Genomic DNA, 25,754 nt, shown 5'->3' with positions numbered 1-25,754 from the left:
GGGCAGCCCTGGAGCCCTGATCGTGCCAGAGAGTAGCCTGCGTGCTGCTGGGTGAATAAAATGCCGAGGTGGTCTTACTAAGGAAAACTTTAATAGTCCTGCCCGGTTCCCAGCAAAGTCCTACTACTCCCACCTCTCCTTCTAAGCCTCCCATTGCCCTCGGCATTACCCTCCTCTAGGGCAAGACCCTTCTCTCCAATCCTAGGTCTAACCATCTGTAAAATGGTCCCCAAGTATCTTATAGCTGGGCTGCCTAGAAATCCTAGGAACAAGGGGATTGGGAGAGGGGGGGAAAAGAAGGGGCCATTCGGGCTTTCGGCCCTCTACGTTAGGGGTGCCCTTTGTGTGGACTCCCTGGGGAGCAAGAGCTGGAGCCCGGGCTGGGCGGGGCGAGGCAGGGCGGTCGGGGGCGGGGTAGGGGGCGGGGCCTGGCCGGCCATCACCCCGCCCCGTCGGACGTCGGCGCGGAGCTCGCGCCGCGGGGGGAGGAGCGCGGAGTCCGCGCGCCGCGCGGCCCCGGCGGAAAGTTTTCCCTGACGGAGTTTTAGCTGTGGCGGCCGGAGCGGCCATGGACGCGCTCAAGTCCGCGGGGCGGGCGCTGATCCGGAGCCCCAGCCTCGCCAAGCAGAGCTGGGGGGGCGGTGGCCGGCATCGGAGTGAGTGTGTGCGCGTCCGCCGGGCCGGGCCGGGGCCGGGCGGGGGTCCAGGCCAGAGGGACCGGCCTCCCGCGGGCGCCGAGGGCAGAGGCGCGGTCTGTCCGGTGCCCTGCGGCCCTGCCGGGTCCTGCGGGGGTTGGGGGTCGCCGGGGGTCAAGTCGCGCTCCCACTCCTGTCCCCGCTCTGTGCGGCTGGGTAGGAGGGGCAGAAGCTGGGGGAGAGTGCGGAGTTCGGGGTCCCCAGGTGCAGGCGGCAGTCGGAGGGGCCACAGGTGAGGGGAAGAGACGTGCGCGAAGCCCGGCACCTGGCTACTTCGCCGCGTTGGGCGGCTGAGGGGAGACGGTGCTCGGGAGAGGAGGGGTGAGCGCTGGGTTTGGGGAGATGCCTGTAGCCCTGCGCCCTAGCTGCGAGGTCCGCGGCCGGTGGGAGCCCATTTGGCTCCCCGCCTCCCGCCACCCCCTCCGCCAGCCCTGGAGGTCGTCTTTGGGCTCCCAGACGCCCAGAAACAGACTCAGGTAGGAGCGGGCTTCTCGGGTATCTCCTTGAGGTTGGGGGCAAGGCTCAAGCCTGGGGTCTCAGGAGGTTTCACAGCCCGAGTCATCCAGACCCCTGCGGCCCCTTCCCTTGGCTGGCGTTCGGGCTAATTTTGAAACCTGTTTTCTCTCGCACTTTCCCCCTCGGGCTTCCGAAGTCCCAGGGCGCCCAGGCGAATGGCAGACTCGTCGCCACCTCTCCCCTCTCCCGGGGGCGTCTGGGAGGCCGGGAGTCCCCCCCCCCCCCCCCGGCTCTAATTACTCTCAGGGAACCCGTCACCTGGCACCTTCCCCTGAGGCCTGAGAAACCCGGCGTAAGTCCCTCTTTTTTCTCCAGGAGAAAGGGAGTGGATTGCCTGGGGTCACACTGGCCTTCCTGGTAGAGGTGGAGCGGGAGCCAGGACTTCTGTACACGCCCACCCTCCTATCAAATACCTGGGACTCGAGCTTCTCCCCTCCCCCTCTTACACCCCCCCCCCCCCCCCCCCCCGGCGCTAGAAACCACTGACAGTACAGTCACACGCCACCACCCCCCGTCCTTCTTTCCAGGGCTCCGCCAGGGGAGCCCGGGTTCCCAGTGCCAGCGTGTCTGGGCCTAGAAAGCCCGTCCTGCCCCTCCCTCTTGCCCCTCCCTCTTGCCCCACTCCACTGTTCCAGCTGTGGCCACCTCCTAAACCAAGACTGGCACTGGGAACACGGGCCGTGGCCTGCTGGTGGGGGTGGGGTCAGAGACCCATTAGGGCTGATCAGGGCCAGGCCAGGGACGCACCATCTCCCACACTTATTGGCCCCTAAATATAGCCCCTTTAAATACTTCAGGGATTTGACTGGGACTTCTGAGAATAATGATTTGTTCCAGTGGTGGAACCCTGCAGTTCTCCTGGGAAGGGGGAGGAAGAGGGGTGCTAGGTAAGGGAAGAAAGCTTTAAAAGCCTCTGATTCTGGGTAACGGGGAGAGGAGTCCACATTAGATGGTGGGAAAGAGTTTCTCCTGCTGCTCTCATCTTGAGCAAGTTGTTTTCCTTTCCGGCTCTCAGTTTCCTCACCAGAAAAATGGGATAAAACTTCTAACCTGACAGGGGTGTTGAGAAACTTATTGATTAATGTTTCCTACTGGCACCTCATTGGTGGTTTCCTTCTGTCCCTCTCCCCCCTCCTGTCATGTGGAACTTCAATGTGACTATTACTGTGATGAAACAAGTTTTGAGGGCTCAGAGCCTATCTACACCTGCAGAGAAAAGGAGAGGAGAACCCCCCCTCTCCCGCAGACCCCCAGAAAGCCCAGAATGCTGTCCTGAGCCTTCTGGACCCAGAGTGATCTGGGTGGAATCTTCACTGTCCTTCGTTATTGTCAGTTTTCTTATCTGTAAATTGTAAATAACGGTAGTACCCAGCCCAGATTTGTGTGTGCGCACGCGCGTATATATGTGTGTGTGTGTGTGTGTGTGTATATTAAATGAAATAGTGTTTTGCCTGGAATAGCAAAAGGCAATCAATAAAAAGTAACTACTGCTTTTGTCACTCTGTTTTACGCAGTTTTTGCTTCTGTTGTTTCATTTGCTCCTGTGAGGTGACAGAGCAAGGATTTTTTTTTTTTTAAATAGATTTTTTAAATTAATTTTTAAATTTTTTTTTTTATAAACATATAATGTATTTTTATCCCCAGGGGTACAGGTCTGTGAATCACCAGGTTTACACATTTCACAGCACTCACCATAGCACATATTTTTTTTTAAAAGATTTTATTTGTTTTATATGACAGATCACAAGTAGGTAGAGAGGCAGGCTGAGAGAGAGAGAGGGGAAGCAGGCTCCCTGCTGAGCAGAGAGCCTGATGCAGGGCTCGACCCCAGGACCCCGAGATCATGACCTGACCCGAAGGCAGAGGCTTTAACTCACTGAGCCACCCAGGTGCCCCCAGAGCAGGGATTCTTACCAGACCCATGTCAGAGATAAAAGACTGGAGGTTCAGGCTCCCGCACAGCTTCCTAGAGGTAGCACTCCAAATCCCCAGCCCAGGGGTCTCATCACCATGCCTGCTATGAGGCACCATGACTGGCCGTGGGAGGAGCTGGAGTAGACCCCATCCTAGGTTGGGCTGACAGTAGTGGCCACAAGGTAGAGAGGGAAGCTGTGGGTATGTCTGGGGTAGCTTGGCCTGATGAGTTATTCCGGCGATCTGGATTGGAGCCCCGTGGTTGACTTTTGGGGCCAAAATGAAGCCTGTGGAGTTAAAGTTAGACTTGAAACCTGCTATCAGCCGAGACTTGCTCCTCCCCAAACCGCTCAAGATCCTCAGCTGGGATTAGCATGATCATTGTTTTATTTGTGGAGAAACTGAAACCCAAAGAAGGGAGGCAGCTTGCCTGAGGTCACACAGCAAGCTAGATAACCCCAGGCTGTTTTGCACTGAACCTGATGGCCCTGTCTCCCAGCTGGTCCTGAGTCTGAAGAACTACCTCCCTCTCCCACACATGGTCTTTTTCCCATCTCTTCAGGAGCCATAATATTTTATCTCAGTCCCTAGCCAGGGATTTTCTTTTATTCTAGCGGCTTGAAAGGAGGCTCACCCTGGCCCCTCAGTACCCTTCTTTCCAGGAGGGGTCCCCTCTGATCCTTAGGCTCCTTCCAGGCTGTCCGAGGACTCAGCTGGTAAAGAAATACAGGACACAGGTTCCAGGAAAGTTAGAGTATGGTGGTTTGTGGGGAACAGAGGATCTATTTGTACTTACTTAAAATATTTACAATAGAAGATATTATAAATAAACCCCCAAGTCATAATACTTATTGATCACCGAGTATGTGCCATGTACCGATAGGTGCTGGAGAGTCTGGTGAACAAGTCTGTCTGCCAGCAGTGCTCAAGGTCTGGTGGAGGAAGCAGAATGACTAGGGTGCAGGCGAGTAGTGGTGACCCTGTGAAGAAGGATAAAGTGGTCTGTGAGGAAATGGCAGGGACCACTTCCTTAGAGTGATATTTCCCTTTGGGTTCTTCTAGAAAGCAGATGCTGAGAGAAGGATCTGAGTGCGAGTTATCTATCTGGGAACAGACCGTACGAAATATCTTTAGGAGAAGTGAGAAGGGAAGAGAGTCCAGAACGTGGACAATATGAAGCCAGTCGCCAGTGTGGGTGACTTGAGCGCCATCCCGTGGGGAGCTTTGGGAAGCAGTGGAGAATGTGCTCTTCAGTTACTCTGTTTGAGGGGCAAGCTCCTGGCAGTGGTGGATTCAGGGATGGGAGCCCTGAATGCCCCAGTCTGCATGGACATCAGCCCTTCTGGTAGCCAGAGAGAGCTGCAGGCAGAGAGGTGGCTAGTCAGGGTGTGTGTGTGGAAATTATGTCCACTTGAGGGGATCGAGGTGGGGGGCACTGCTAGTGTCAGTGCAGGCAGTCAGGCCTCTCCAAGAAGGTGACTTGGAGCACATGTGAGAATATAGGAGGGAGGAAAGTGGGAACAGCTTTCCAGCCAGAGGGAACAGCAGGTGCAGGGGACGTTTAACTGGAGGCTGGGGCCCTGCTTCTCACAGGTCTGCTGGCTGAGGGAGGCATAGGTACCTTAAAGGAGTCAGGTCATTCCATGCTCACGGAGCCGCACTCTGTTCAGGCAGCCCTGCAGGATAGGACACCCACCCCTCTGGGTCATCCTGGACCTGACCCCTGGCTCACATGAAAAGGGGCTTGGTGGGCGTGAACAGCACGGGCTGTGGGAGGCAAAGAGCAGCATTGTCAATTAGGAGTCATGGCCAGACTCCTCTGAGCCCCTTTTATCCATAAGGTGAGAATCCTAATATATCCTTGCCTCTCCTCACAAAATACAGAAAATGGCTGTGTGCCCATTCAAGCCCTTAGCCCTCAACCCCTGGTAATGACAGTAGCTCACACTTCAGTGTGCCGGGCATGGTTCTGAGCCTACCTGGTGTGTAAACTCACTGCATCCTCACAGCAACACTATGGGGTTGTCCCAGTTTGTAAGTGAGAAAACTGAGGACGAGGGAGGTGGAGTGACTAAACCCACAGCCCATCTCCAAACCCCAGGGTTTTAACCTTGACCCCTCGTTTTTCTTTCACAGAGTTTAGGTACTCAGGAAATGAGAGCTTATGCGATGGTAATTTTTTAATTATTTTCTTTTGATAATCTTAACAACTTCTGAAATTTACCTGGCACTTTTTACATGCTGAACCTGTTTCTGATGATGCTCTTGAGGAACTGAACCCGTTTGTCAGATAAAGAGACTGTGGCCTTAGAAAAGCAGCTACATTCTGAGTCATGGTAGAGCTCGAGTTGCCTTCTGAGATGTTTCCCTTTGGCTTCTGAGGCCATCTCCCCACCAGACTGGAAGAGGCTGGAGGCCAGGGCACTTGGAGGTTCCCCCTGGCCCATGGGTTTGGCTGTTGCTCTGATTTTCCAGACACGAGCCAGGCTGGCTCTCCCCCTTCTCCAAGAGGGGCACAGGGGCCCCCTGCCCAGCTCTGAGTCCTGGGCAAGGGGCCTTAATGAGGAAAGGGCACACGTTTGCAGCCGCAAGTTAAACTGGGCATATGGTCCGTCCCCAGCTAACTCTGACAGCAGGTCATCTGTAAAATTGCTAAGTTAAAATAGCACAGTCATTATTCCACCACAGGGCTGAAAATAACCAGGACCGGAACAGGGCTGTGGACTGAGGCCTGTATTAGCCTGAGGGCCTCTGGGAGCTCTTCCTGAAGCCCTGGGCTCCTCCCCTAGGAGGATGTGGCCTCCAGCCCTAGATGGCAGGCTCTGGGGCAGGCGGCGTGAATGTGGTTGTTGTTTGTCTTACTGAGTGCTCTTAGGGGTGGGTTTCTTCAGGGAGGGTGTGGGGCATGAGAGACCTTCCACCTCATTGAAGAGATGAGTCATGCCCAGAAGGACCGTATAGGAGCAGAGGTAGGATTCCCTTCCTTGAGGGGAAGGAGGATCTTGCTGGGCCTGGGAGGATGAGGTAGTGGGAAGGGGGAAGAGGACGAAGCACAGCTGCAGCTTTGGACAGGAGTGCACCTTCTTCAGTTCCTGGGGGAGACACACATGACCAGAAGTCCTTCAAGAGGAAGACACATGGTAGACAGCTGCTGAGTGTGAGTGATGTGGCTGGGAGGAGGAAGGAAGAGAGGGAAATCCATGCTCAAGAGAGGCACAGGCTCAAGAAAGAAATGGGAGGCCTGCTCACAGAGGGAAGATGCCCCATCAGCGGGTGTGACCATGGGCTGGGTCCTGTGCTAAGCACATTATGTTTTATTATCTCATTATCTAATTTTATTATCTCATCAAAGGGTCAAAACAGTAGCCCCGTGAGCTGGGGGACTGTTGTTTTCCCCATTTTATGGATGAAAAAACTGTGACTCTGGGAAGGTAATTAATTTGCTCAACATCACTCAATGTCAGACCTGGGGTTCTAGGATTCAGGCCTTTGCTCTTAACTATCCTGCCGTCAAAACGGCTTCCTGGATGAGGGTGGACGCAAGGGGTTTCAACCAAATAAAGGGAAGGGCATTTCTGATAGAAGGAACTCCTTGAGTAGAAGCAACTCCCTGAGCCAAACCATAGAAGTGGGAAAGAAAATGTTAAACATCACGAGGAAGAAGCTCTGCATGGTTGCAGTGTCCGTTGTGTGTACATGTGCATGGGAATGAGTGTGTGGATGCAGGGATATTGTGGGAGTGGGCACTGGGACACCTGTGACTCCCCACAAGTCATTGTGGGAATTGCCTGTAGTGGATTGGGAGCTGGGGAGGCAGGGCAGGGTAAAGCTCTGACTTGCTGTGTGGTCTTGCACAAGTCCCATTGCTCTCTGGGCCTCAGTTTCATCATCTGTTACGTGAAGAATTTGGGCAGAGGGTCTACCAGGGCCCTCATGAAGGAGGCCATGGAATAGGAGAAGGGTCAGGCCTGGGAAGGAAGAATGCAGAATATGCCAAGCATTTCAGAGGTCGGGGAGGACTGGGGAATGTTTTGACAGCAAAAAGGTCATCTGTGGCCTTGGCAAGCTTTGGCCCTTTGGAATGGAAGGGGCGGAAGTGGCTTTGGAGAGGAGCCAGGAAAGGCTGAGCTGAAGGAAATGGGATAGTAGGGACATGAAAATGGCGGGGAGGAAGGATGTTTGCTGTAGACAGGGATGGATAGTGAGATGAACGGGGCCATCCCTGATTGGCCCCCCAACACCAACCCCTGATTGGTGTTGCCTGCCTGGAGCCTTATATTGAGAAACAGTCCAAAGCCTGTAATCAGAGAATAGAGCTGCAATTGATTAGCAGTGTCTGCCAAGGAAACTAGTGATGGGGCAGCAAGTAGTTGGCTATCCTTGCTTAGATGCATCTTGGGTTGAAAGCAGTAGTCTGAATACCTACTTAGGGGGATCCTCAGGAATTAGGAATTGTGGGAGGAAATATTTCTGGCTCTAGACACTTCTTCCTGACCTTTTGCTAAAATCAAGGTGGTTTGCCTCATGAGAAGATAGTGATGAAGTTCTAGAATATAGGTGAGGTTCAGTGGGGCGAGGTCCGGAACCAATGACCAAGAAAGAATTCTTGAGACATTTTTGGTTTAAAATGGTGGTTTATTAAAGCATGGGAACAGGAGCCGTCGGCAGGAAGAGCTGCTGTCCCCGGGATGTGACTGGGCGGTTTTGTACCAGGGACTTGGGGTGGAGGTAAGGAAAAGGGAGGTTTCAGTAGAACTTTCATATGCTAAAGAGGACCTATAAGATACCAGATACCAGAGGCCTTGCCATTGCTAAGGTTGTTTTGCCCTCTAGCAAGGTATTAACATTAAGATGGGATTTTTTGAAGAATGTCACATACATTCCACCCAGGAGTGGGGAGCTGGGGAGGAGGTTGCAAGGTGTCAGCCTTTTGCTTTGTCCTTACCCAGCCTTCTGTTCCCTCATCAATAGGATGGGCTACTGATCAGGAACTTGGGCTTTAGAGTCAGGTAGATGACTAATGTGACAAATCACATGTCCTTTGAGCCTCCCTTCCCTCCTTTGAAAGGGGAATGAAAGAATGCCTGGCTGGAAGGTAGCTGTGAATGTTAGAAGTAGTGGTCAGAGCTGCTTTGTTATTACTCTTGTCTTTGTTACCTGATAGCTCAGTCTTGAACTGATGATGTGATGGTGGTCTTGGTGGGGGTGGTTTTGGTTTCTCTGAGGCTGAGGCTCAGGTCTGAGTTGCCCTGGGGCTTCCATCAGCCACCCCAGGACTGGGTCACCTCTGGGATTTTCTGATTCTTTTTGGAGGATCAAATGGAACAGGCTTGTGATTGATACAGCAGAGGATAGGATTCCTTGGGGGTCTTCTCAGCGGGGACTGGGCCTCCTGTTGGGGTGGTGGCCCAAGTGCAAGGGCTGGAAGGCTGTGGGCTGGGGCCCGCAGCTGAAGATGGTTTTGAGACATTACAGACCCGAAAGAAGCCTTGGAGTTGTCCAGGTCATTTCTTCACTCAGCAGATACTGAGTGCCAGCTGCATGCCAGGCTCTGGATGACCAGCCAACAAGTCCCTGCTCACCTGGACCTCAAACAGGGGGACCGGGTACACCTGTAAGTTCTTATAAGGAGCCCTTCCCTCCCAATACCCATGCATTCTTTTTCAGATGAGGAAGCAGTCTGAGAGAGAGACAATGGCTTGCTCAAGTCAAAACCAAAGAGGTGTGGGTATGCAAGGTTTCTTATGGCTGGTGGAAAAGAAGGTAGAACCCCTGGAGGTGGAGAACTTCAAGACAGTTGCTGGGAGGGGCAGCATTGGCCAGACAGGGTAGAGGGCCCAGTACTGCCACCTAGGTCCAATAGCGCAGGAACCCCTGAGCCAGCCTGTGCCTTGTAGGGGGGGCCTGCAGCCCTGCCCAGCCTCAGCTGCCCTGGCACCATTGATGCCCAGTTCAAAGCTTTCTTTCTGTGGCTCTTCCATTAGAGACACTGAGGGCTCCTGGATAAGCAAGGAGAGTACAGGATTCTCCCAGCTCCTCTCCCAGAAAGTGGTCCAGGGAAGCTGGCCCTGCCTGCCTCCAATGGTGGCCTCTGGAAACTGATTCCTCTGTGGATCCTGCCCTATCCAAGATCATGGGTGAAGCTGAAGAGCCGTTTCCTCCTCTTTAAAGTGGCTACAATCGTAATACTTCCTATACTGCATTGTCAGAGAAGGGATGATAATGGACAGGCAAAGGGCCCTGACATGCAGGAGTGTGGGGTTTTCATTTGTCTTGGTGATCTGCTTGGAAGGATCCCTAGAGACCATCCTTCGCTGCTGGCTTCATTGCTTCCAGCTGAGTGATCTGGGGAGAAACCCTGGGGATTGTTCAAACCACTGATGAAGACCACACTTGCCCTTCTGCCTCTCTGCCTGCGCGGGGCCCTCTCTCACATGGGTGGGGTGAGGTGGGGGCTTTCCAGCTCTCTCCCTGTTTAGTTTTCATAGCTCTCATCTCCCAACCTTCCTGACCTCAGTCTCAGGCAGAGTTTTCAGAGGACCCTTCTGTGTGCCCTGCTCTGTACCCTGGCCTCAGCATTACTAGGCTTAGAGGGGAGAGGGGACTTTCCAACACATGGAGGTGGTGGGAAGCAGAGCTGGGACTTGAACCCAGGTCTGCTGGATTCCAGCAGCCTTCATAAGATGTCATTTGAGCACTCACCTCTCCCTTTCCTGCCCCTGCCCCCACCTCTCTCCTGGTCCTCCACCCCTGCCTCTTCCTCTTCATGGCTGTGGAGATGGAGGCCAGTAAGAGTAGGCTGGGGCTCTGGGAACCACCCAGGTTTGAGTCCTGACTCCCAACTCTTTACTCACTGTAGGTGGCCTTTTGATGACTTTGCTTCTCTGAGCCTCAGTTTTCTAATCTGTAAAGTGAGGATAGCATCTACCTCACAGGATCATGTAGAAAATTCAGTAAGAAAATAGCATGGTTTGCTCTCAGCAAGTATTGAAGTACAGAGTTTGGGTTTTGAACTTGAAAATATGGGCTCAGATCTTGGCTCTTATACTTGCTGGCTCTGTGGACGTGGTTGTGTGATTTCACCTCCCGGGCTTCAGTGTCTTTGTAAGTGGGTAAGCGATAAAAGTGTCTGCTTCATAGGCTGTCATAGAATTAGTGAGAATATTTTATGGAAGGCTTCTTACCATGGTGCTTGGTAGGTACTGGAAAATGTTAGTCCTTTATTATAGGTAAAAATAATGGTAGATGGACAACCCCAATACCCTTTGCTAGGTCTTCCTAGGAAATGGGCGCAGGGAGGACAGGGTCTGAGGGACTGTCCTTCTGCACAGAGCTGCCGGAGAACTGGACAGACACGCGGGAGACACTGCTAGAGGGAATGCTCTTCAGCCTCAAGTACCTGGGCATGACGCTGGTGGAGCAGCCCAAGGGCGAGGAGCTGTCAGCTGCAGCTGTCAAGAGGATTGTGGCCACGGTGAGCCCCAGTCAGGGTGGGGGAGCCATGAGCCAAGGGCCGGCTGCTTCTTGGGGTACCGCTCATCTGCTTACTTGGGGTACCGCTCATACTGCTTACTACCCTGATGGGATGCATCTCAGTTGTTCCCATCCTTGACTCCCCTTGCATCTGGCTTAGGGACTCTGGTAGAGGAGAGCCACTGGGCTTGTAGGGTCAGGGTCCATGTCCTCCTCTCCAGCTGTTTTGGCCTTGGCCTCTCCCAGGCTCCCCTCCCCCAACTCAGGTCCCTTACCTCAGGGTTGGTGACTTAATGCCAAGGAGTAGTGGGGAGGTTGCGGTCACGCAAGCACTTGCCCTCTGGCCTGAGAGATGGGATAATGCACCAGAGACAGACCTATCCCCTCCCCATCTCCCCGTCCTGAGTAAGGATGGCCCTCTAAATGCACCTCCTTGGTGGCCTTGGACCCTTCAACTCAGACACTCTTAGGTCTAGTGGGTGGAGTGGAGACTCCCCAGGAGTGATCCTGCTGGGTTGTGATAGCCCACTCTGTGCTCAGAGTCTGCGGGCCCTCTTAGCAGTGTGTCCTGGGGCAGCTCCCTTAACCTCTGAGCTGTTTCCTCTTCAGAAGAAGCTCTGTTGCCTCTGAGGACGACTCGAGGTCCAGTGCCTGGCAGACAGCGTGTGCTTCATGAGCTGGGGTTGTCCTGTGTTTATCACAGGAGAGTGCTGACTGCTGTCTTCCCCATCATGTCTGCTATCTCTACGCTGAGGCCTCACGGGGGCCTCAAGTCTAGGGCTTAGACCAACTAGGTGTAGCCCATGAGAGTAGGTCCCAAGTGGGGCAGGCAGGTTCTCTCACCCACGTCTACCCCAAGGCCAAGGCCAGCGGGAAGAAGCTACAGAAAGTGACCCTCAAGGTGTCGCCACGGGGGATTATCCTGACCGACAACATCACCAACCAGCTCATCGAGAACGTGTCCATTTACAGGTATGCTTAGCATCCCCCACATTTACTCTGCTGCTTGGGGCAATTGGGGGGGTGCCCTTTCTGAACCTAGGTTCCACTACTTTCTGTCTGGGTGAGCTTGGAGCCTCAGTTTCCTCCTGTATGTGTGTTTGGGGGTGGGGGATGGAAACAGACACTGCTTCACGGCGCTGTTAGAAGAGCTGAGTGCACAGCACCTGGTCATAGTGGGTGCTCAGTTAAAGGGCAGTTGCTGCTGTCATTACTCCTAGTTGCAGTAGGCAGTTGAGGCCTAGTGAGGACTGGGACCCTCTCCCCACCGCCTCTCCCCAGGTGTGCTGCTGAGGCAGGCTTGGAGCCGAGAGGTGTGGAGTCACTGCCTTTTCCTTCCACTGTGAATGCAGCAGCTCTGGACATCTGGCCAGGCATTCAGGGAGGCTTCAAGGCAAGAGTCTGAGGCCAGAGTGTAGATGGTATGGGGGGGTGGGGGTGACACGGTTCTCAAGGAAGCAGAGCCCAGCCCTTGAAACCTCAAGCTCTCCCAGTTCCCTCTCTTGGCTGGTTGGTTGTACGATTTTAGTGCTGGAAGGGACAGTCCATTTTACAGATGGAGAAGCTGAGGCCCAGGGAGTTGCCTGAGGCCCCACAGTGAGGTAGTAGCTGGGCTGGGACCAGGGCATGGAGGCTGGAGTTCTGACCAGCAGGCACTCAACTGCTGGGCGTTCCTCCGCCTCTTGCTTTGTCTCTAAGCATGTGGCTCACCCCGCTGGAGCACAGGCCAGTACTGGGTTGGGGAAAGAGGGAGGTTGGTTTTCATTTCTGACTGGTGTCCTCCTCTCACCTTCCTGATTTCTTCCTGTCTCCTTGAACTAGGGGAGCCTTTTGAGCCAGCCCTTGTCAGCAAGGAGGGTGTGTAGGGAAAGCAATAGGAGAGAGAGTATAAGTATTTCCCAAGAGAGCAGAGAAGGAGGAGGGGCTTGTCTGACCTTACAAGGCCTCCCCAGGAAGGTGGCAGGAGGCTGGATCTGCTGGGATGGAGAAGAGGTAGCTGTTGGCCTGTGGGTTCTAAGTGGTGCCGATGGCTGTGTCAGTGGCTGTGAAGGAAGCTGGGGCCGCACTAGGGGAAGGAGTCTGCTGAGCTCCGGTCCCATCTGGGGCTGCCAGTTCCTCTGCTGATTGACATTCCCAGGCCGAGCAGCTGGCAGGGAGGGAGCAGACAAGGGGGGTTGGACCAAGTGTTCCAGGAGGAGGGAGCTGCTGTGTATTCCTCCTGGACCCGCTGGGGCTCTGGGTCTGGTCATCCTCACACTCCCTCACCAACTCCCAGCTCCTTGACCTCTGACCACAGCTCTAGGAGAATTTGCCAGAAGTCTCAGTTATCCTGAGAGAGAGGGCCTGGAACTCCCCTGACCTCTGGGCAGGGGCATGACTGGAGGGCTGGGAGGGAAGGCCTGGTGAAAGGCATGGGTGGCTGGGGCAGTGTCCTGCTTCCCCTGTCTGGTCAGGGCCGTCTGGTCAGCACAGACTCTTAAGGGAAGCATGGCAGTGGTTACAACCTCTGGAATCCTCAGGAGATCCAAGACTTAGTTTCAGTTTCTCATATGAAAAGTGGGGATAATAATAGAACCCATCTCAGGGCAGCTCTGAGAATTAAGTGAAGTCATATCTAGAACGTTGGCCTGGGATGCAGAAAAGGCGTAGCTATTACCATTCTGGAGTATGGTTCAGTAGAGGGGCGAAGTCCCTTCCACTCCTTCCTGCCTAGCCTGTGTGCCCCCCATTGATGGCCCAGAATGCCAGGTCCAGAGGCCAAAGCTGTCTTTCCAGAGTCTCCCCCTGGTGGAGTAGGATAGTCAGCTCTTGGGGAATCAGGGGAGATGCCCTGTGGGGCAACCCATATGTGGGCAGGCCCTTGCGCTGGGTTTGGTGACACTTCCCGCTTGCCTTTCAGGATCTCCTATTGCACAGCAGACAAGATGCACGACAAAGTGTTTGCCTACATTGCACAGAGCCAGCACAACGAGAATCTTGAGTGCCATGCCTTCCTCTGCACCAAGCGGAAAGTGGTCAGTGGGGAGAGGCTGGGGCCCAAGCAGGCTCCGGCCTTGGCAGCCCTGCCCTAGGGGGGAGGCAGGACCCAGAGGTGACATCACTTAATAGGAGGAATGAAATTCCTGGGACCCTCACATGGATGCTAAGAGCACTGAATAAGGCTGCAGTCAGTAGGCAGCCTGTCACTGTGGGCTGCCCTCAGTGGCCATCCTGGCCTGCGGGTGGTGACAAGGCCATGTCCCCAGTAAGTGCCCTAGTCCCTTCCTCTTTAACATGATTGATTGGATTTGAAGTGGGGGGGCTTTCCTGTCAGTATGGTCTGGGGGTTCAGGGCCTTATAGGAATTAGTCCTTGGAGACTGATGATCCCAGGGCTCAGGGGAAAGGCTAGGGGACCTGGCTCTCTATAGCCAGAGTGGGGAGGGAAATGGCCATTTTTTGGCACCTACCATGCGCCTCTGTCAGTGGTGGGCTTTGAGGGATCTTCTATTTAGTCCTCATAGCTCTGTGGGGTGGCAGCTGCTACTAGCTTCGCTATTTTTATTTTTTACAAGGAAGCAGATTCACAGAGGTCAGCTGTCTTGCTGAAGATGACACAGCCAGCTGGGCAGAGCAAGGGTTTAGCCCATGCTGCTTCTCCCCGCTGCATGACTGCAAGGAGCCCCGAGCTCCTTGCCCCATTTCCAGGCTACCTCTGGCCACATCCAGCTGAGACGAGTGGAGACCCCTGTGGTCTCTCGGCTTTGTCTTGAACTTTGCGACAAGCAGGCAGAGTGAGTTCACCTTTGGTGTTGAGGCTTTGTCGTTTTGGAGGCCTGGAGGTCTGAGCATCTGCTCTGTGAGGAGACTCTGACGTTTATTGGTTTAGCGTTGGCCTCTGTTAACCTTGTACAGAGCCCAGAGCCCTCCCCAGATCCTATGGTCCTTGGAACCAAGGAGACAAGATCATCTCCCCTACCCCTTTCATCACGGACACGTCAAGGACATCACAGTCTTTAAGTGACCCCCAGGCTTCCTGCTACCCATCAGGGCCTGCTCAAGATACGGTGTTAGTTTTCTATAGCTGCTATAAGAAATTACCGCAGACTTAGTAGTGGTTTAAAACAACCCAGATTTATTCTCTTTTGGTTCTGGAGGTCAGCAGTCTGAGTTGGGAATCCTTTCAGAGGCTCCAGGGGAGAATACATTTCCTTGCCCTTTTTAAACTTTCTAGAGACCACCGTTCCTTGGTTCCTGGCTCCTTCTTCAACCCAAGGGCCAGCAGTTCAGCACCTCCCAGTCTCCCTCCTGCTTCCGTTGTCACTTTGCTTCCCTTGTCAGTCCATTGTCACTGTCTCTGACCCTCCTGCCTGGCTCTTAGAAGGCTCCTTGTGATTGGGCGCCGTAGGTAATCCAGGATAACCCCCACCTCAAAATCCTTAACTTAATCACACCTTTGAAGTCCCTTTTGCCATGCCAACTAACCCTCACAGGTTCCAGGGATTAGGATGTGGACATCTTTGGGGGCCATGATTCAGCCTACCAAGGGCTTTTGGAGGGAACACTGCAGGATGAGACAGATTAGGGGTGTAATTCTGGCTGCTGTGCTGTGTGACTGTGGATAAGACGCTGCCCTTCTCTGGGCTGCTTGCCCATCAGCAGAATGAGGAGGTCACCTCAGTGACCTCTAGGATTGTTCTGAAAGGCCCCTTTCTTCTGTGTACCTTGTTTCATTCCTGCAGACGCAGTGTCGCCAGCCACTCACCCAAGGCCTCGTGATGCCCCAGGTTCCCGAACTGCAGTAGCTTCTCCCATGACAGCTTTGTTCTCACAGACAGTGTCTCCTGGCTTTGTCTCTTATGAGGCCACAGAGACTTAAAAAGGCTCATTATGTCCCCATTGTTTGTCTCTTCCTCCCCACCGACCAGAGCAGGCACTGGGCAGGGGCAGCTGGCCCATAGCCACTGCTGCAGAGTGTGGACCCTGGGCAGGAGGGGCGCCGAGCTCCAGAGGCTTCCTCTGGGAAGGGGAGCTGGGGGTAAAAGAAAGCGGATGCCAGCCCAGTGGCTGAAGGGAGGCCTGGTCTGGGGCCAGAGGACTTTGGACAGGCTTGAACAAAATCAGCCTGCCCCAGGCCAAGAGGTCAGTTATTGAGGAAAACAACCTGCCCGTGGCTTGACGCTGACAGCCGAACCCTGGCCTGGCAGAGGGGATGGCTTCTGCTGGACACCTGGGCCCAGGCTCGTCACTTTTCCTCACACACTTTGCTCTGTGTCAGGAGCTGACTGGCTCAATTACAGCTTATCCACCCTTCCTTAGCCGGCTTTCTGCCTTCAGACAGCCCAGGGCAGGGTAAACAGGCTACCCGACATGAGGGTGGTGGTCTCACGCCTTCCGCAGGCCACCGCTAAGCCCGGGTTGCTAGTAACCTGGCCATGTTGGAAATCCTGAGCTTCTCAGGGCTTAGTGGACCTTTCTGAGAAGGAGGCAGAGGGTGAAATGGGGGTCTCAGGTTCTGCAGCCCCCCAGTGGTCAGGTGCCTCCCCAGTTGTCCACTGCTGCCTGTTCTGGGTTGAGCACTGTGTTTGGACCTGGGGACCCAGGGAATCGGCTGTGGAGATACCAACAGGGTGGTGGGGCAGAAGGGCCAGGATTTGGTAACTGGAACCCAGGGGGCTCAGTTCTAGGGTGGAGGTCATTAAGTCTCACCAGAGGTCAGTAGGATTTCCCAGAGAAGGACACATTTTGATTTTGAGCTTTGAAGGCTGAGTAATGAGTTAAGAGTTTGCCGGCCAAGAGAAAGGGGGTGGGGGTGGTAAGAGAGGGAGTGCGCAGGAATCGGCATGTGCAAAGATGCAGGTGCAGAATTAAATGGTATGATTGGTGGTGGAGGACTCAGATGTGACTGGAGCCGGGGTGGGTGGGTAGAGTCAGCCTGTGGGGGAAACTTGAATTTGCATGCCGACTTAGCCCCTGTTGCTTTTGGCTGGGGGCCCACAGTCTCCATGTATCCCTACCCTTTCTCTGGGCTAGAAGTCTGTGACCACCCAGGGTGGCGGGAAGGGGTTCCTTTCTGGTTCACCCCCCTGTTCAACTCAGCTCGGGCAGCACAGCCACCCGGCCTCTCTCCCCTGGTGATTCCTTTTTGGCACGGCCAAGATGAGTTCCCCCAGAAAGAAATGCTTCTGTCTGCCCAACTGTGAGGCCTCCGCCAGCCCTGCAGCCTCGGGATTCGGAAGTGAAGGTGGGGTTGTGGCTTTGATGTGGCCCAGGGTTGTAGTGCAGGTGGACTGACAGTAAACAAAGTGGCTTCGCACCCCCCCACCCCCAACAGATTCTATCCCGGGCAGGCTGGGGCAGAGCTGTTCTGCTGTACGCGGCCGTTGGCATTCCTCAGGTAATCCTTCTGGGCCAGCAGGGCCTTAAGGGACCCATGGCCGTACTTGGTCTGAGTACTAGGTTGGGGTCTGGGATCCTGGGTGTCCTGAGCTACACCTGGTCCCTTGAAGGAATTCACAGCCTGGTTACAGGGAATAAGCCAGAGACAAGAAAAACTGGGTGAGGTAGAACCTGGTTCAGGTGCTGAGGGACTCACAGGCCAGAGGCACTCCTAGAAGAGAGAAGCATTTAGCCTGCGGGATCAGGGAAGGAAGACCTCCCCCTGGGCAGGCTCGAGCAGTCCTTTCTTGTAATGCTGCCCAGATTCCGGCAGCTGCCCCAGAGATCAGGGCCCGCCCAAGCCCCAGCCCGGCCTGGACTTGCAGCCACCTGCACACACGTGCATCTTGGGTTATGTTTGGTTTTCTTGTAGCTTGGGATTTCAGGGCGAAAGGGCAGGAATGTATGCAAATGAATGAGTAGATTGATGCAAAACCAGTATCAGGTTCATGGCCCCAGATATCCTGGAAGCAAAAGTAATGGTGTTTCCATCTCCCTGCCACACTAGGTGACCAGCCGCGTCTTGGGTATGTAGTGAGCTGACTCCGGCTGGTAATCAGCCCATATTTTTAGTTCATGGGCAATTCTCAATGGTAACTGGGTCTATTAAACTTGATTCAGACGTGACAGCTTAAATTGTAAACAGCTGTGAAGAGTTTCATACTTAATTACCATATTTAAGTTTTGCCATAAAGCGCCCGTACTTCCATCAAAAATGTAAATGACAGAGACATTCAAATGAGATTTTATACTTTGTGAAGTTTAATTGGCATGGATCAGTCAGCTTGTTTAAGGATTTTAAATTTTAGAAAAAAAGAGTTTTAAAGGCAGTAGCCGCAGATTCATTTCTCAATTAAATCAGGTTGTCTGGTGGAGGGAAAGGGAATGGGTCCGAGCAAGGCTGGGTAGGCCTGAACTTGTGCACTTGAAGGAATCTGGTGCTTTCTTCTCTAGGCTCGAGCTGTCAGAAGGAAGCTGGATGTCGCTTCCGGCTACAGCTGAGCTCTGGGACTCCCACTCCCAGCAGCTGAGCTGTGATTAACCCTGAACTGGAAGCAGAGAGAGGAGGAGGCTGCCATGAATGTGGGCTGGGGGTAGGTCCTGGCTGAGTGAGGCCTCAGGAGGCCTGCCCCTTGGGCTAATGCAGTGTTGCACCTCTGGAGGGCTTGGCCTGCTCTGGGGATCAAGGTGTTTAGACTGGGTTCTTGCTTTAAGGAAGCACCCAGATAGGGAGACACAGGCATGTGAGCTGGTGCCACTTTGATAGACATGATGCCAGAGAGATGTTGGTGGGCCTGTGGGGCCCCAGTCCAGGTGACCTGAGAGAATTGGCGGGGTGCATGGGAGTTCCTCAGGGGTGAAGAGCCAAGGTGTGGCTCCCTCTTCCAGGTGCGTTATGGCCCTGAATGGTTTTGGTCCCCTGCCATGGGCACGCACTGAATTGTGGATCCAGTTGCACTCTCTTCCCACCCGGTGTAGGGCTGCCCGGAGTTTAACCCTTGCCTCTAGAAGTTGGTCATTTAGGCAGTGGCTAGGCACTTTCCAGTTCTGGCTTTTCTGTTCTTTAATTCCAAGGGCTAAGTGTGAAGTCCTCGGGTAATTAGGGGGGCTTCTTAGAAGAAGTAAGCCCCTAGTTATTTGAATGTAGAGAAGCCCAAAGGAAAGGGGAAAAAGTAGAGGTGAACAGCCATTGCAAACACTGGGGCTGGAATACAGGTGGGAACCTTGGCTGCGCTACCTACCAGTGGTGAGGATGTGGCCCAGTCTGCTTGGAGAGGGTGTGGCCTTGTGACACCGCAGGGCTATTTTGGTGACCTGGGAGGGGCTGGGACTCTGCCTTCACCCATCTGGCAGTTCAGGGCCTTGACGGAGCAGAGCCTCAGGCCTGCATTTCAGACTTGCTGTTACCTGCCTGACAGGCACCCCTCCCCACCCCGCTTCCTGTTTTTCAGGCCCAGGCTGTCACCCTCACAGTCGCTCAGGCCTTCAAAGTCGCCTTTGAGTTTTGGCAGGTGTCCAAGGAAGGTGAGTCTTGTTCAGGGACACTGGGGGGGTGGGGTGGGAGTGGAACAGGGGAAGGCTGGCAGAGAAAGAGAAATGGGGAGTGGGTACTAAAGGCCCTGGAATCCAGGCCCAACTCTCCTCTTCCTCACCTACTTGGTGTGTGACTTTGGACAGGTTCCTTCACCTCCCTGAGTCCCATTGTCCCCCTGTGAAGGAAAGGAACAGCTGTCTCCCTCCCCCAGGGTGCTTATGAGGGTCAGATCTACAGTTTCTATTCTCCCTGCTGGACACCTGGTGTGGGCCCCTGTCCAGTGATTGCTGGCTGTGGGGCCGCAACCCTCTGTGCCTTTGTCCCACAGAGAAGGAGAAGAGGGAGAAAGCCAGCCAAGAGAGCGGGGACGTCCTAGGCGGGGGCCTCCGAGACAGCACCCCGTCTTTGAAGAGCTGTGAGTCTTGGGCAGGGGATGGGGCCGGAATCAGCTGCATGATCGGGGGCTGCCCTTCATCCAGAGGGCCCTACTCACTCCCTCCAGGGCTGGGGCAAACCCTTGGTTTTTTATTTTTGTTTTGTTGTTAAATAAATAATACATGCTCAACATAGATAAATTAGAAAATGCAGATAAAAGGGAATGGTTACTCTTTTTGATGCATGTTCTTCCAAATATGTCTATGCAAATATGTAAATATGTGTTTACCCCTCTCTCAGTACATTTAACATCTTATGTGATCTTTTAAAATACTTAACACCTGTTGTGAATGTGAAAATTTTAGCTTAAAACATTAGTTGGGGTGAAATTTGGGCCCTGTGGGCAGCTGTCCAGCCATTTGGGGAGGTGCTGGGGTGGGGCTCTGGGTAGTCTTGTTGATAGGCTTGGGAGGGCAATGCCTGAGGATGGGGTCAGGACCAGGATGGCCTGGGAGGCTCTAGGACGGGGCTGGAGATGAAGCCTGGAAATAGGAGACTCCTCCCACTGACACACCTGACCGGACCCCTCGTAGTGGTTGCCACTGGGAACCTGCTGGACTTGGAAGAGACGGCCAAGGCCCCGCTGTCCACAGTCAGCGCTAATACCACTAACGTGGACGAGGCACCGAGGCCTCAAGGCTTGAACAATAGCAGTGTTGTCTGGGTGAGTGGTCATGTGGCCTGGGGACCCCGCAGGAATCCAGCGAGCCTATGCCTGATCCCTGGCTGAGGCCTGAGGCTTCTCTAGGGCCCAGGCCCTGGCACCCATGACTTCAGTCCTATGGGAGGACCAGATTCAGCCCAGCAGCGCCCAGGCCCAGGGTGGGGGGTGAACAATGTCCCCTTTGAACTCAGGGCTGCATCCCCAGCAGGCTTGGCTCCTAGCACAGCTGTCTTCTCACAATGCCCAACCTCTTGGTCTGAGCGCCTGTGGCTCGGCCCACCACAGAACCAGCCAAAGGCTCCCTTGTTCTTGGTGTGGGCACGGTTTGCTTCCGACACCCCTCCCCGCTTCGCCATCTGAAGGAGGAGCCTGAAGCCCGGTGGTTAGCAATTGGGCCCTGACTCGCTCTGTGACTTGAGACAAGCCCCCCTGACCTCTCTGTGTCTCAGGTTTTTCATCCCCTCAGTAAAGATGAGGACCTCGGCCTGCAGAATTTCCCAGAGGAAACTTTTTTTTTTTTTTTTTTAAGATTTTATTTATTTATTTGACACAGAGAGACATCACAAGTAGGCAGAGAGAGGCAGGCAGAGAAGGGGGGGAAGCAGGCTCCCTGCTGAGCAGAGAACCCAATGTGGGGTTCAATCCCAGGACCCTGAGATCATGACCTGACCTGAAGGCAGAGGCTTAACCCAGGCACCCCTGTTTTTTTTTTTTTTTTTTTTATTAAAAATACAGAAATTTTTTGCACTTGAAATGATTTCAGACTTAACAAAAAAGTTATAAAAACAGTACATAGCATTCCCGTTCACCTCTCATCCAAATTCTCCACATACCAGCATCTCACATGAGCACATTACAGTGACGGAAGTCATTATCAGTCCGACGCCATGAGGTCAGGCACAGGCTGTAGTCACATGTCCACCACACGTCCCCTTTTTGCTCTCGGATCACTTGCAGAATCACACGTTACTTTGCCATTTTCTTTAACTGTAAAATATCTGGAATGGTGATGGACTTGAGAGACACAAATCCCGTTCCTTGCGGCTCCTTCAAGTAGGTATCAGGCCCGTTCTCTGCTGCCTGGGAACCACTCTTAGCACCTACCCATCCTCTCAGGGAGGCTGCAAGGAGCCCTGCCCATTGTTTACCCACAAGAGCTGTGGTGTTCCTGCTGTGAGTTATTCCCTCAGGAGCCTGGAAGTGGAGAAAAGCAAGAAAACCTTCTTCCCTACCCTCTTTGCTCTTGGAATTTGAAAGCCATCTACGTTATTCTATCCAACCCCCTCATTTTATGGAAGGAAAAGCTGAATCCCAGAGAGGAGCAGCGACTTGCCAAGGGGTCCCTTGTGTTGTGGCAGAGCTGGGAATTCTACCCACCCCCCAGGTGCTCTTTGTCCTGTTCTATACCCCACTTTTGGGCCTGTGTGTTGAGATGTGTGTGCCTGTTCCCCAGGCACCCACCAGACTCCTGCGCTTGTGTCCCGAGTCCCCATAGCTTACCCAGTGCTAGGCTAGGGCCTGGCTGTGAGCACGGGCTCCCCCACTGAGGGTTCATATCTCCTTCTTTGTTTTCCCCAAGGAGCTGGATGATGGCCTGGATGAAGCATTTTCGAGGTAACATTAGCTGGGCTCCTTGTGTTGGGGAAGAGGGCCTGGTACTTGTGGGCTGGTCTCTGGGGTCCTTTGCCATATCTGAGAATATGAACTCTGACCTTTGCCAGGGTTTAAAATCTCAACTCGAATACCTCCAGGGAGGGGGAACTCACTGTCGGGTTGGCCAGGTCTGCTAAAAGGCTCTTGCTGTTGAATCAAAAACTATTCCTAGTGGCTTCTCTACCACAGTCTGAGATGTGCTAAACACTCTGCAGCTCAGGTTGATTCCATCTTTCTACAGCTGGTGTAGTCTTCCAAACCTGGCTTTTTGCAGGCTTTGTTCCCTCCAGAGACTTTGCAGTTGTGGAAGGGGGCAGGGAGGAGGTAATGCTTAATGAAGTCCATGGAACGATACATAGAGGAGGAATGTCAGGCACTATAGGGACTATGGCACTATAGGGTTTATGGCCTTTCCCCATCTTCACAGGGGCCAGCCCTGTAGCCATGGCTACCTTAGCTTGGGGACATGGCACGGAGAAGGCTGGGCTGAAGAGAGCCCTGGGCAGCTCCGGGTTCTGAACACTGGGCCTGGTCAGTCAGGCGTCCCTGTCTTTCTGGGAACCCTGAGCAGCCGCCTGCAGCCCTCTCCTTCCTCCCCAACTCCTTCCCTGCCAGAACCTGCTTAGAAACCCCTGGGCCTGGCCCGGGCAGATAGGGGGTCGGCATGGGTGGCTCTTTCATGGAGACAAAGAGATTCTTTTTACCATCTTCCTGCTTCTCTAGCTGACTACAACGCCCTCATTTTAAGAAAATCTTCCATTTGCTTTTTCCAGATTACTTAAGAACCTATGCCCTTTACTAACAACTTTGAAAATCAGCAAAGCATTAAACAGGAAATAAAACCATCCTGTAATCCCACAGCCCAGACTTTTGGGTTTAATTCATGCTAATCCTATACATATACTTTTTTCTTTCTGCCTTGATCACTCAAAATGGTATTTGCTTTGGGGATCCTGATTTTCACTTAACCCTGACCAATCAGGAGCATTCCCCCAGCCTGTTAAAAACTCCTTGTAAATACCTCATTTATTGACTGCCTCCCATTCCTCTAAGGACCTGGGCTGTACAGGTCCTTAACTTAATCTCCTCTGTTCTTTGGACGCTTGGGCTGTCTTCCTTCCCGTAACAGAGTTCTCGCTGCTAGTCTGCGCCCGGTTGCACTGCCTCCACCCCGCATGTGTCCCTCGCTGTCTGCGCCGGCGCTGCCCTTCCCACCTGTCCCCGGTGGAGTCAGGGTCAGGGTGGCTCTGTGGCGGGAATGCCCCTGCCTGCCCCAGAATTTTCTCAGCTGTTTGGTCCTCAAACTGGTCAGAGGCGTCACCTGTCCTGATGTCTAGGACTTTCTTCTCCGGCCCCTGTGTCCTGGCCTTCTCCCAACGGTGTGCTCTCACTTCTGCCCCGGCACTACGGCTTGGGCTCCTGCCAGCCCCCTTCTGGGGCCCTGGGCTCACACAGCTCTGCCTTCCAGGCTGGCGCACTCTCGGACGAACCCTCAGGTCCTGGACACTGGGTTGACAGCACAGGACATCAGTTACGCCGAGTGCCATTCACCTGTCGACTGGGACAAGCCCGATGGCCACGGTGCAGAGCAGGATGACCTCTTCAGCTTCTGAGGGCCCTGGTGCTGGTGGGACACGTGACAGACCAAAGCCACTTGTGGCGGCATGGGGCAGGCGCCGGGACTCCTGGCCCTCTTCTGCTGGGTGGCAGCGCTGTCAGCCAGCGTGTCACAGCTGCCTCCAGTCAAGCAGGGGGGAAGGAGGACATTTTTTTTTTTTTTGGCTCTGCTCTTTCTGTAAGAACTGAAGGATGCCTTGAATATTTATTCAGTGACTCCTGGTTCAACTCAGAAGCCGGTTTTGCGTCCGGCACGAGCGCAATATTTTAACCAGCTTTCTGCCCTCTCTCGAGCCAGCTCTCTCTGCTGTGGGTGTCAGGACGGTGACCAAAGCATTTTTTGTTGTCCCTTCTCCCTTTCTAAGGACCCAGATTTCCCTGGCGGCGCCCCCACTCCTTAGGGAGCACAGGAGGGCCCCACAGCCTCAGGAGAGCACTGCGTCCTCAACTGTGCCTTCGGCTGGGGCCCAGCAGGCCTGCGCCCCCGCCTTGGGCTCCCCAATGGAGGGGTTGCCCCCGACCAAAGACGGTGCGCAGCTGGCACTTTAAAGCACACACAGCAGGTGTAGCCCTCAGGGGCTCCTCCACAGTGCTATACTGCAGGGAGCTTCCTGTCTGCCCCGCTGCAAGAAGGCCCGAAGTCCCCGCAGGTCGGCCTCGTCGGTGCTTGCAACCAGTGTAATTGGCTGCCCACGGGTCCCAAGAGAGACTGCAACAGTGGGGATCATCTATGACTGCCCTCCGTCGGGGTCCCCCGCCGTGCTCTTCTCCCCGAGTTGAACAGGCACGTGCCCACTCTTCTGTTGTGTCCGCTTGGGGGTCTCAGCTCCGACTCCCCACGCCTCCGGGGACAACGTGTGGCACCGAGCATGGAGACTTGGTCGGGACTGCTTTGTCGCCATTTTACAGAGGAGGAGACAGGCCCCGACTGTGGAAGGGGTAGAGTGCAGAGTAGAAGTAGGTCTGATGCCAAAGTTGCCTCTCACTCTCGCCTTTCCCGGCTCACACCTCCCTTCTTTCTGGCTTTGTTGTCCTCCCAGGAACCAAAAACCCCAGCTATTTTCTGACCAAAACGTGTTTCATAACAAACCATCTGGTGCCTTTCCACACACAACTGGCTTGAGCCTCCTGCCCTGCTAGCTGTCTGGCTGCCGATTTCCGTGGAAATGAAGTGTCGATGCTGATTGGGAGGGTGAAACCAAACCACACTCTGAAGCATCACGCTCTTCTTTCCTGGCTTTCGCCCCTGGGTCGGGGCATGGCGCTGGCTGGCTGGCCTCAGTCTCCTGTTCTCCCACTTTACCACCCTGGGGCTCCCAGCAGAGCTGCATCTCCACCTGGAGGTGCCTCCTGGGCTTGGCTTTACTGAGCTCAAGTCACTGACGCTTGCAGGTTGCACCAGCCGGGGGAAAACACACACCATTTCTCAGAATCTACTTCTCCAAGCACTTGAATCGGTGCACAGAGACAGAAGTGCCTGGCCGAGGAGTTGGCGGGGGGTGGGGGGGGGGTGCGGGGAATTCGTAGAGTCTTTATCAGACTTTGGAATCTGTTCCTTTCCTTTCCCTGCTCCTGTACCTTGCCGCCCCCCCCCCCCAGACTTTGGTGCGGGCCTGTGGGTTTGTTGTGAGGCAGCAGTGGGTGGGCCCAATGCCAACTGTCCCTGGCACCAGGGTCCAGAAGCCCTGAGAGGCCGTGCTGTGTGTGTGTGTGTGTGTGTGTGTGAGAAAGAGAGAGACCAAGAATGGGACTTGGCCTTCCTGTGGGTCCCTGGCTGACAAGCTGTCTGTGTGCCCCTGTGTGTCTGCAGTTGAGTCTTGTGCTTTGCTTTGTGTTGCTGTAAAAGACGTTCTCATGAGGAAAAGATGGAGTAATAAAGGTTCTCTTTTTGAACCACAAAGAGCACTTGGAGGGAGTGGCCCATGGCCTGGTGAGCATGAAGCTCTCCTGCCTTCAGTGGTTGCGGTGGCAGTGACCACAGGCTGAGGTGTGGTGGGGGGAATGGTCTGTGGTCCGCAGGTGGAAGCCGTCTCATCCAGCAGGTGTGGCCATGCGGTTAGCTCATCTTGGAGGGCTTGGGGCCACACCAGCGCACTGGAGCAGCGGGACCTAGGGCAGGGCCTCCTGGCCAGGGGTCTGTGAACCCATGGAATGTGCATGTGATTATGTGTGGATCCACATGTGTGTTTTTCTTGGGGGGCATGCCCATCGTTTCTGTCACATTCTTAACGTGGGTCCCCAACATGCATTCATTACAGGGTCCCAGTGGACTCCAGATGGCGGCTTTGCTGTGACTGGAGACGGGGGTGGGCGATGGCGGAAAGAGTTTTAGTGAT

The 25,754-nt window shown here is 54.2% G+C and overlaps 1 protein-coding gene across 2 annotated transcripts; it reads left to right on the top strand.

Annotated features, from left to right (window-relative positions):
* Positions 1–468: 468 nt before the first annotated feature.
* LDLRAP1 (low density lipoprotein receptor adaptor protein 1) lies at positions 469–25,318 on the top strand. Of its 2 annotated transcripts, none has more exons than XM_032361424.1 (9): positions 469–656; positions 10,457–10,599; positions 11,458–11,570; positions 13,498–13,612; positions 18,967–19,039; positions 19,378–19,464; positions 20,018–20,148; positions 21,731–21,762; positions 23,270–25,318. In XM_032361424.1, exons 1-9 carry the CDS (start codon positions 569–571, stop codon positions 23,412–23,414), a joined length of 927 nt encoding a protein of 308 aa, XP_032217315.1. In that variant the 5' UTR covers positions 469–568; the 3' UTR covers positions 23,415–25,318. The 2 variants fall into 2 exon arrangements, with proteins under 2 accessions (XP_032217315.1, XP_032217314.1); XM_032361423.1 differs by having other exon boundaries at positions 21,728–21,762.
* The last annotated feature ends 436 nt before the right edge of the window (positions 25,319–25,754 follow it).

This window comes from Mustela erminea, chromosome 10, assembly GCF_009829155.1.
Source record: "Mustela erminea isolate mMusErm1 chromosome 10, mMusErm1.Pri, whole genome shotgun sequence".
Lineage (NCBI taxonomy): Eukaryota > Metazoa > Chordata > Mammalia > Carnivora > Mustelidae > Mustela > Mustela erminea.
This window is presented reverse-complemented; position numbering and strand designations above follow the sequence as displayed.

Coding starts and splice junctions, on each gene's coding strand:
- LDLRAP1 (XM_032361423.1), top strand. CDS start 569: ATGGACGCGCTCAAGTCCGCGGGGCGGGCGCTGATCCGGAGCCCCAGC. Junction 10,600..11,457: donor TCAAGAGGATTGTGGCCACG/GTGAGCCCCAGT, acceptor GTCTACCCCAAG/GCCAAGGCCAGCGGGAAGAA. Junction 20,149..21,727: donor ACAATAGCAGTGTTGTCTGG/GTGAGTGGTCAT, acceptor GTTTTCCCCAAG/GAGCTGGATGATGGCCTGGA.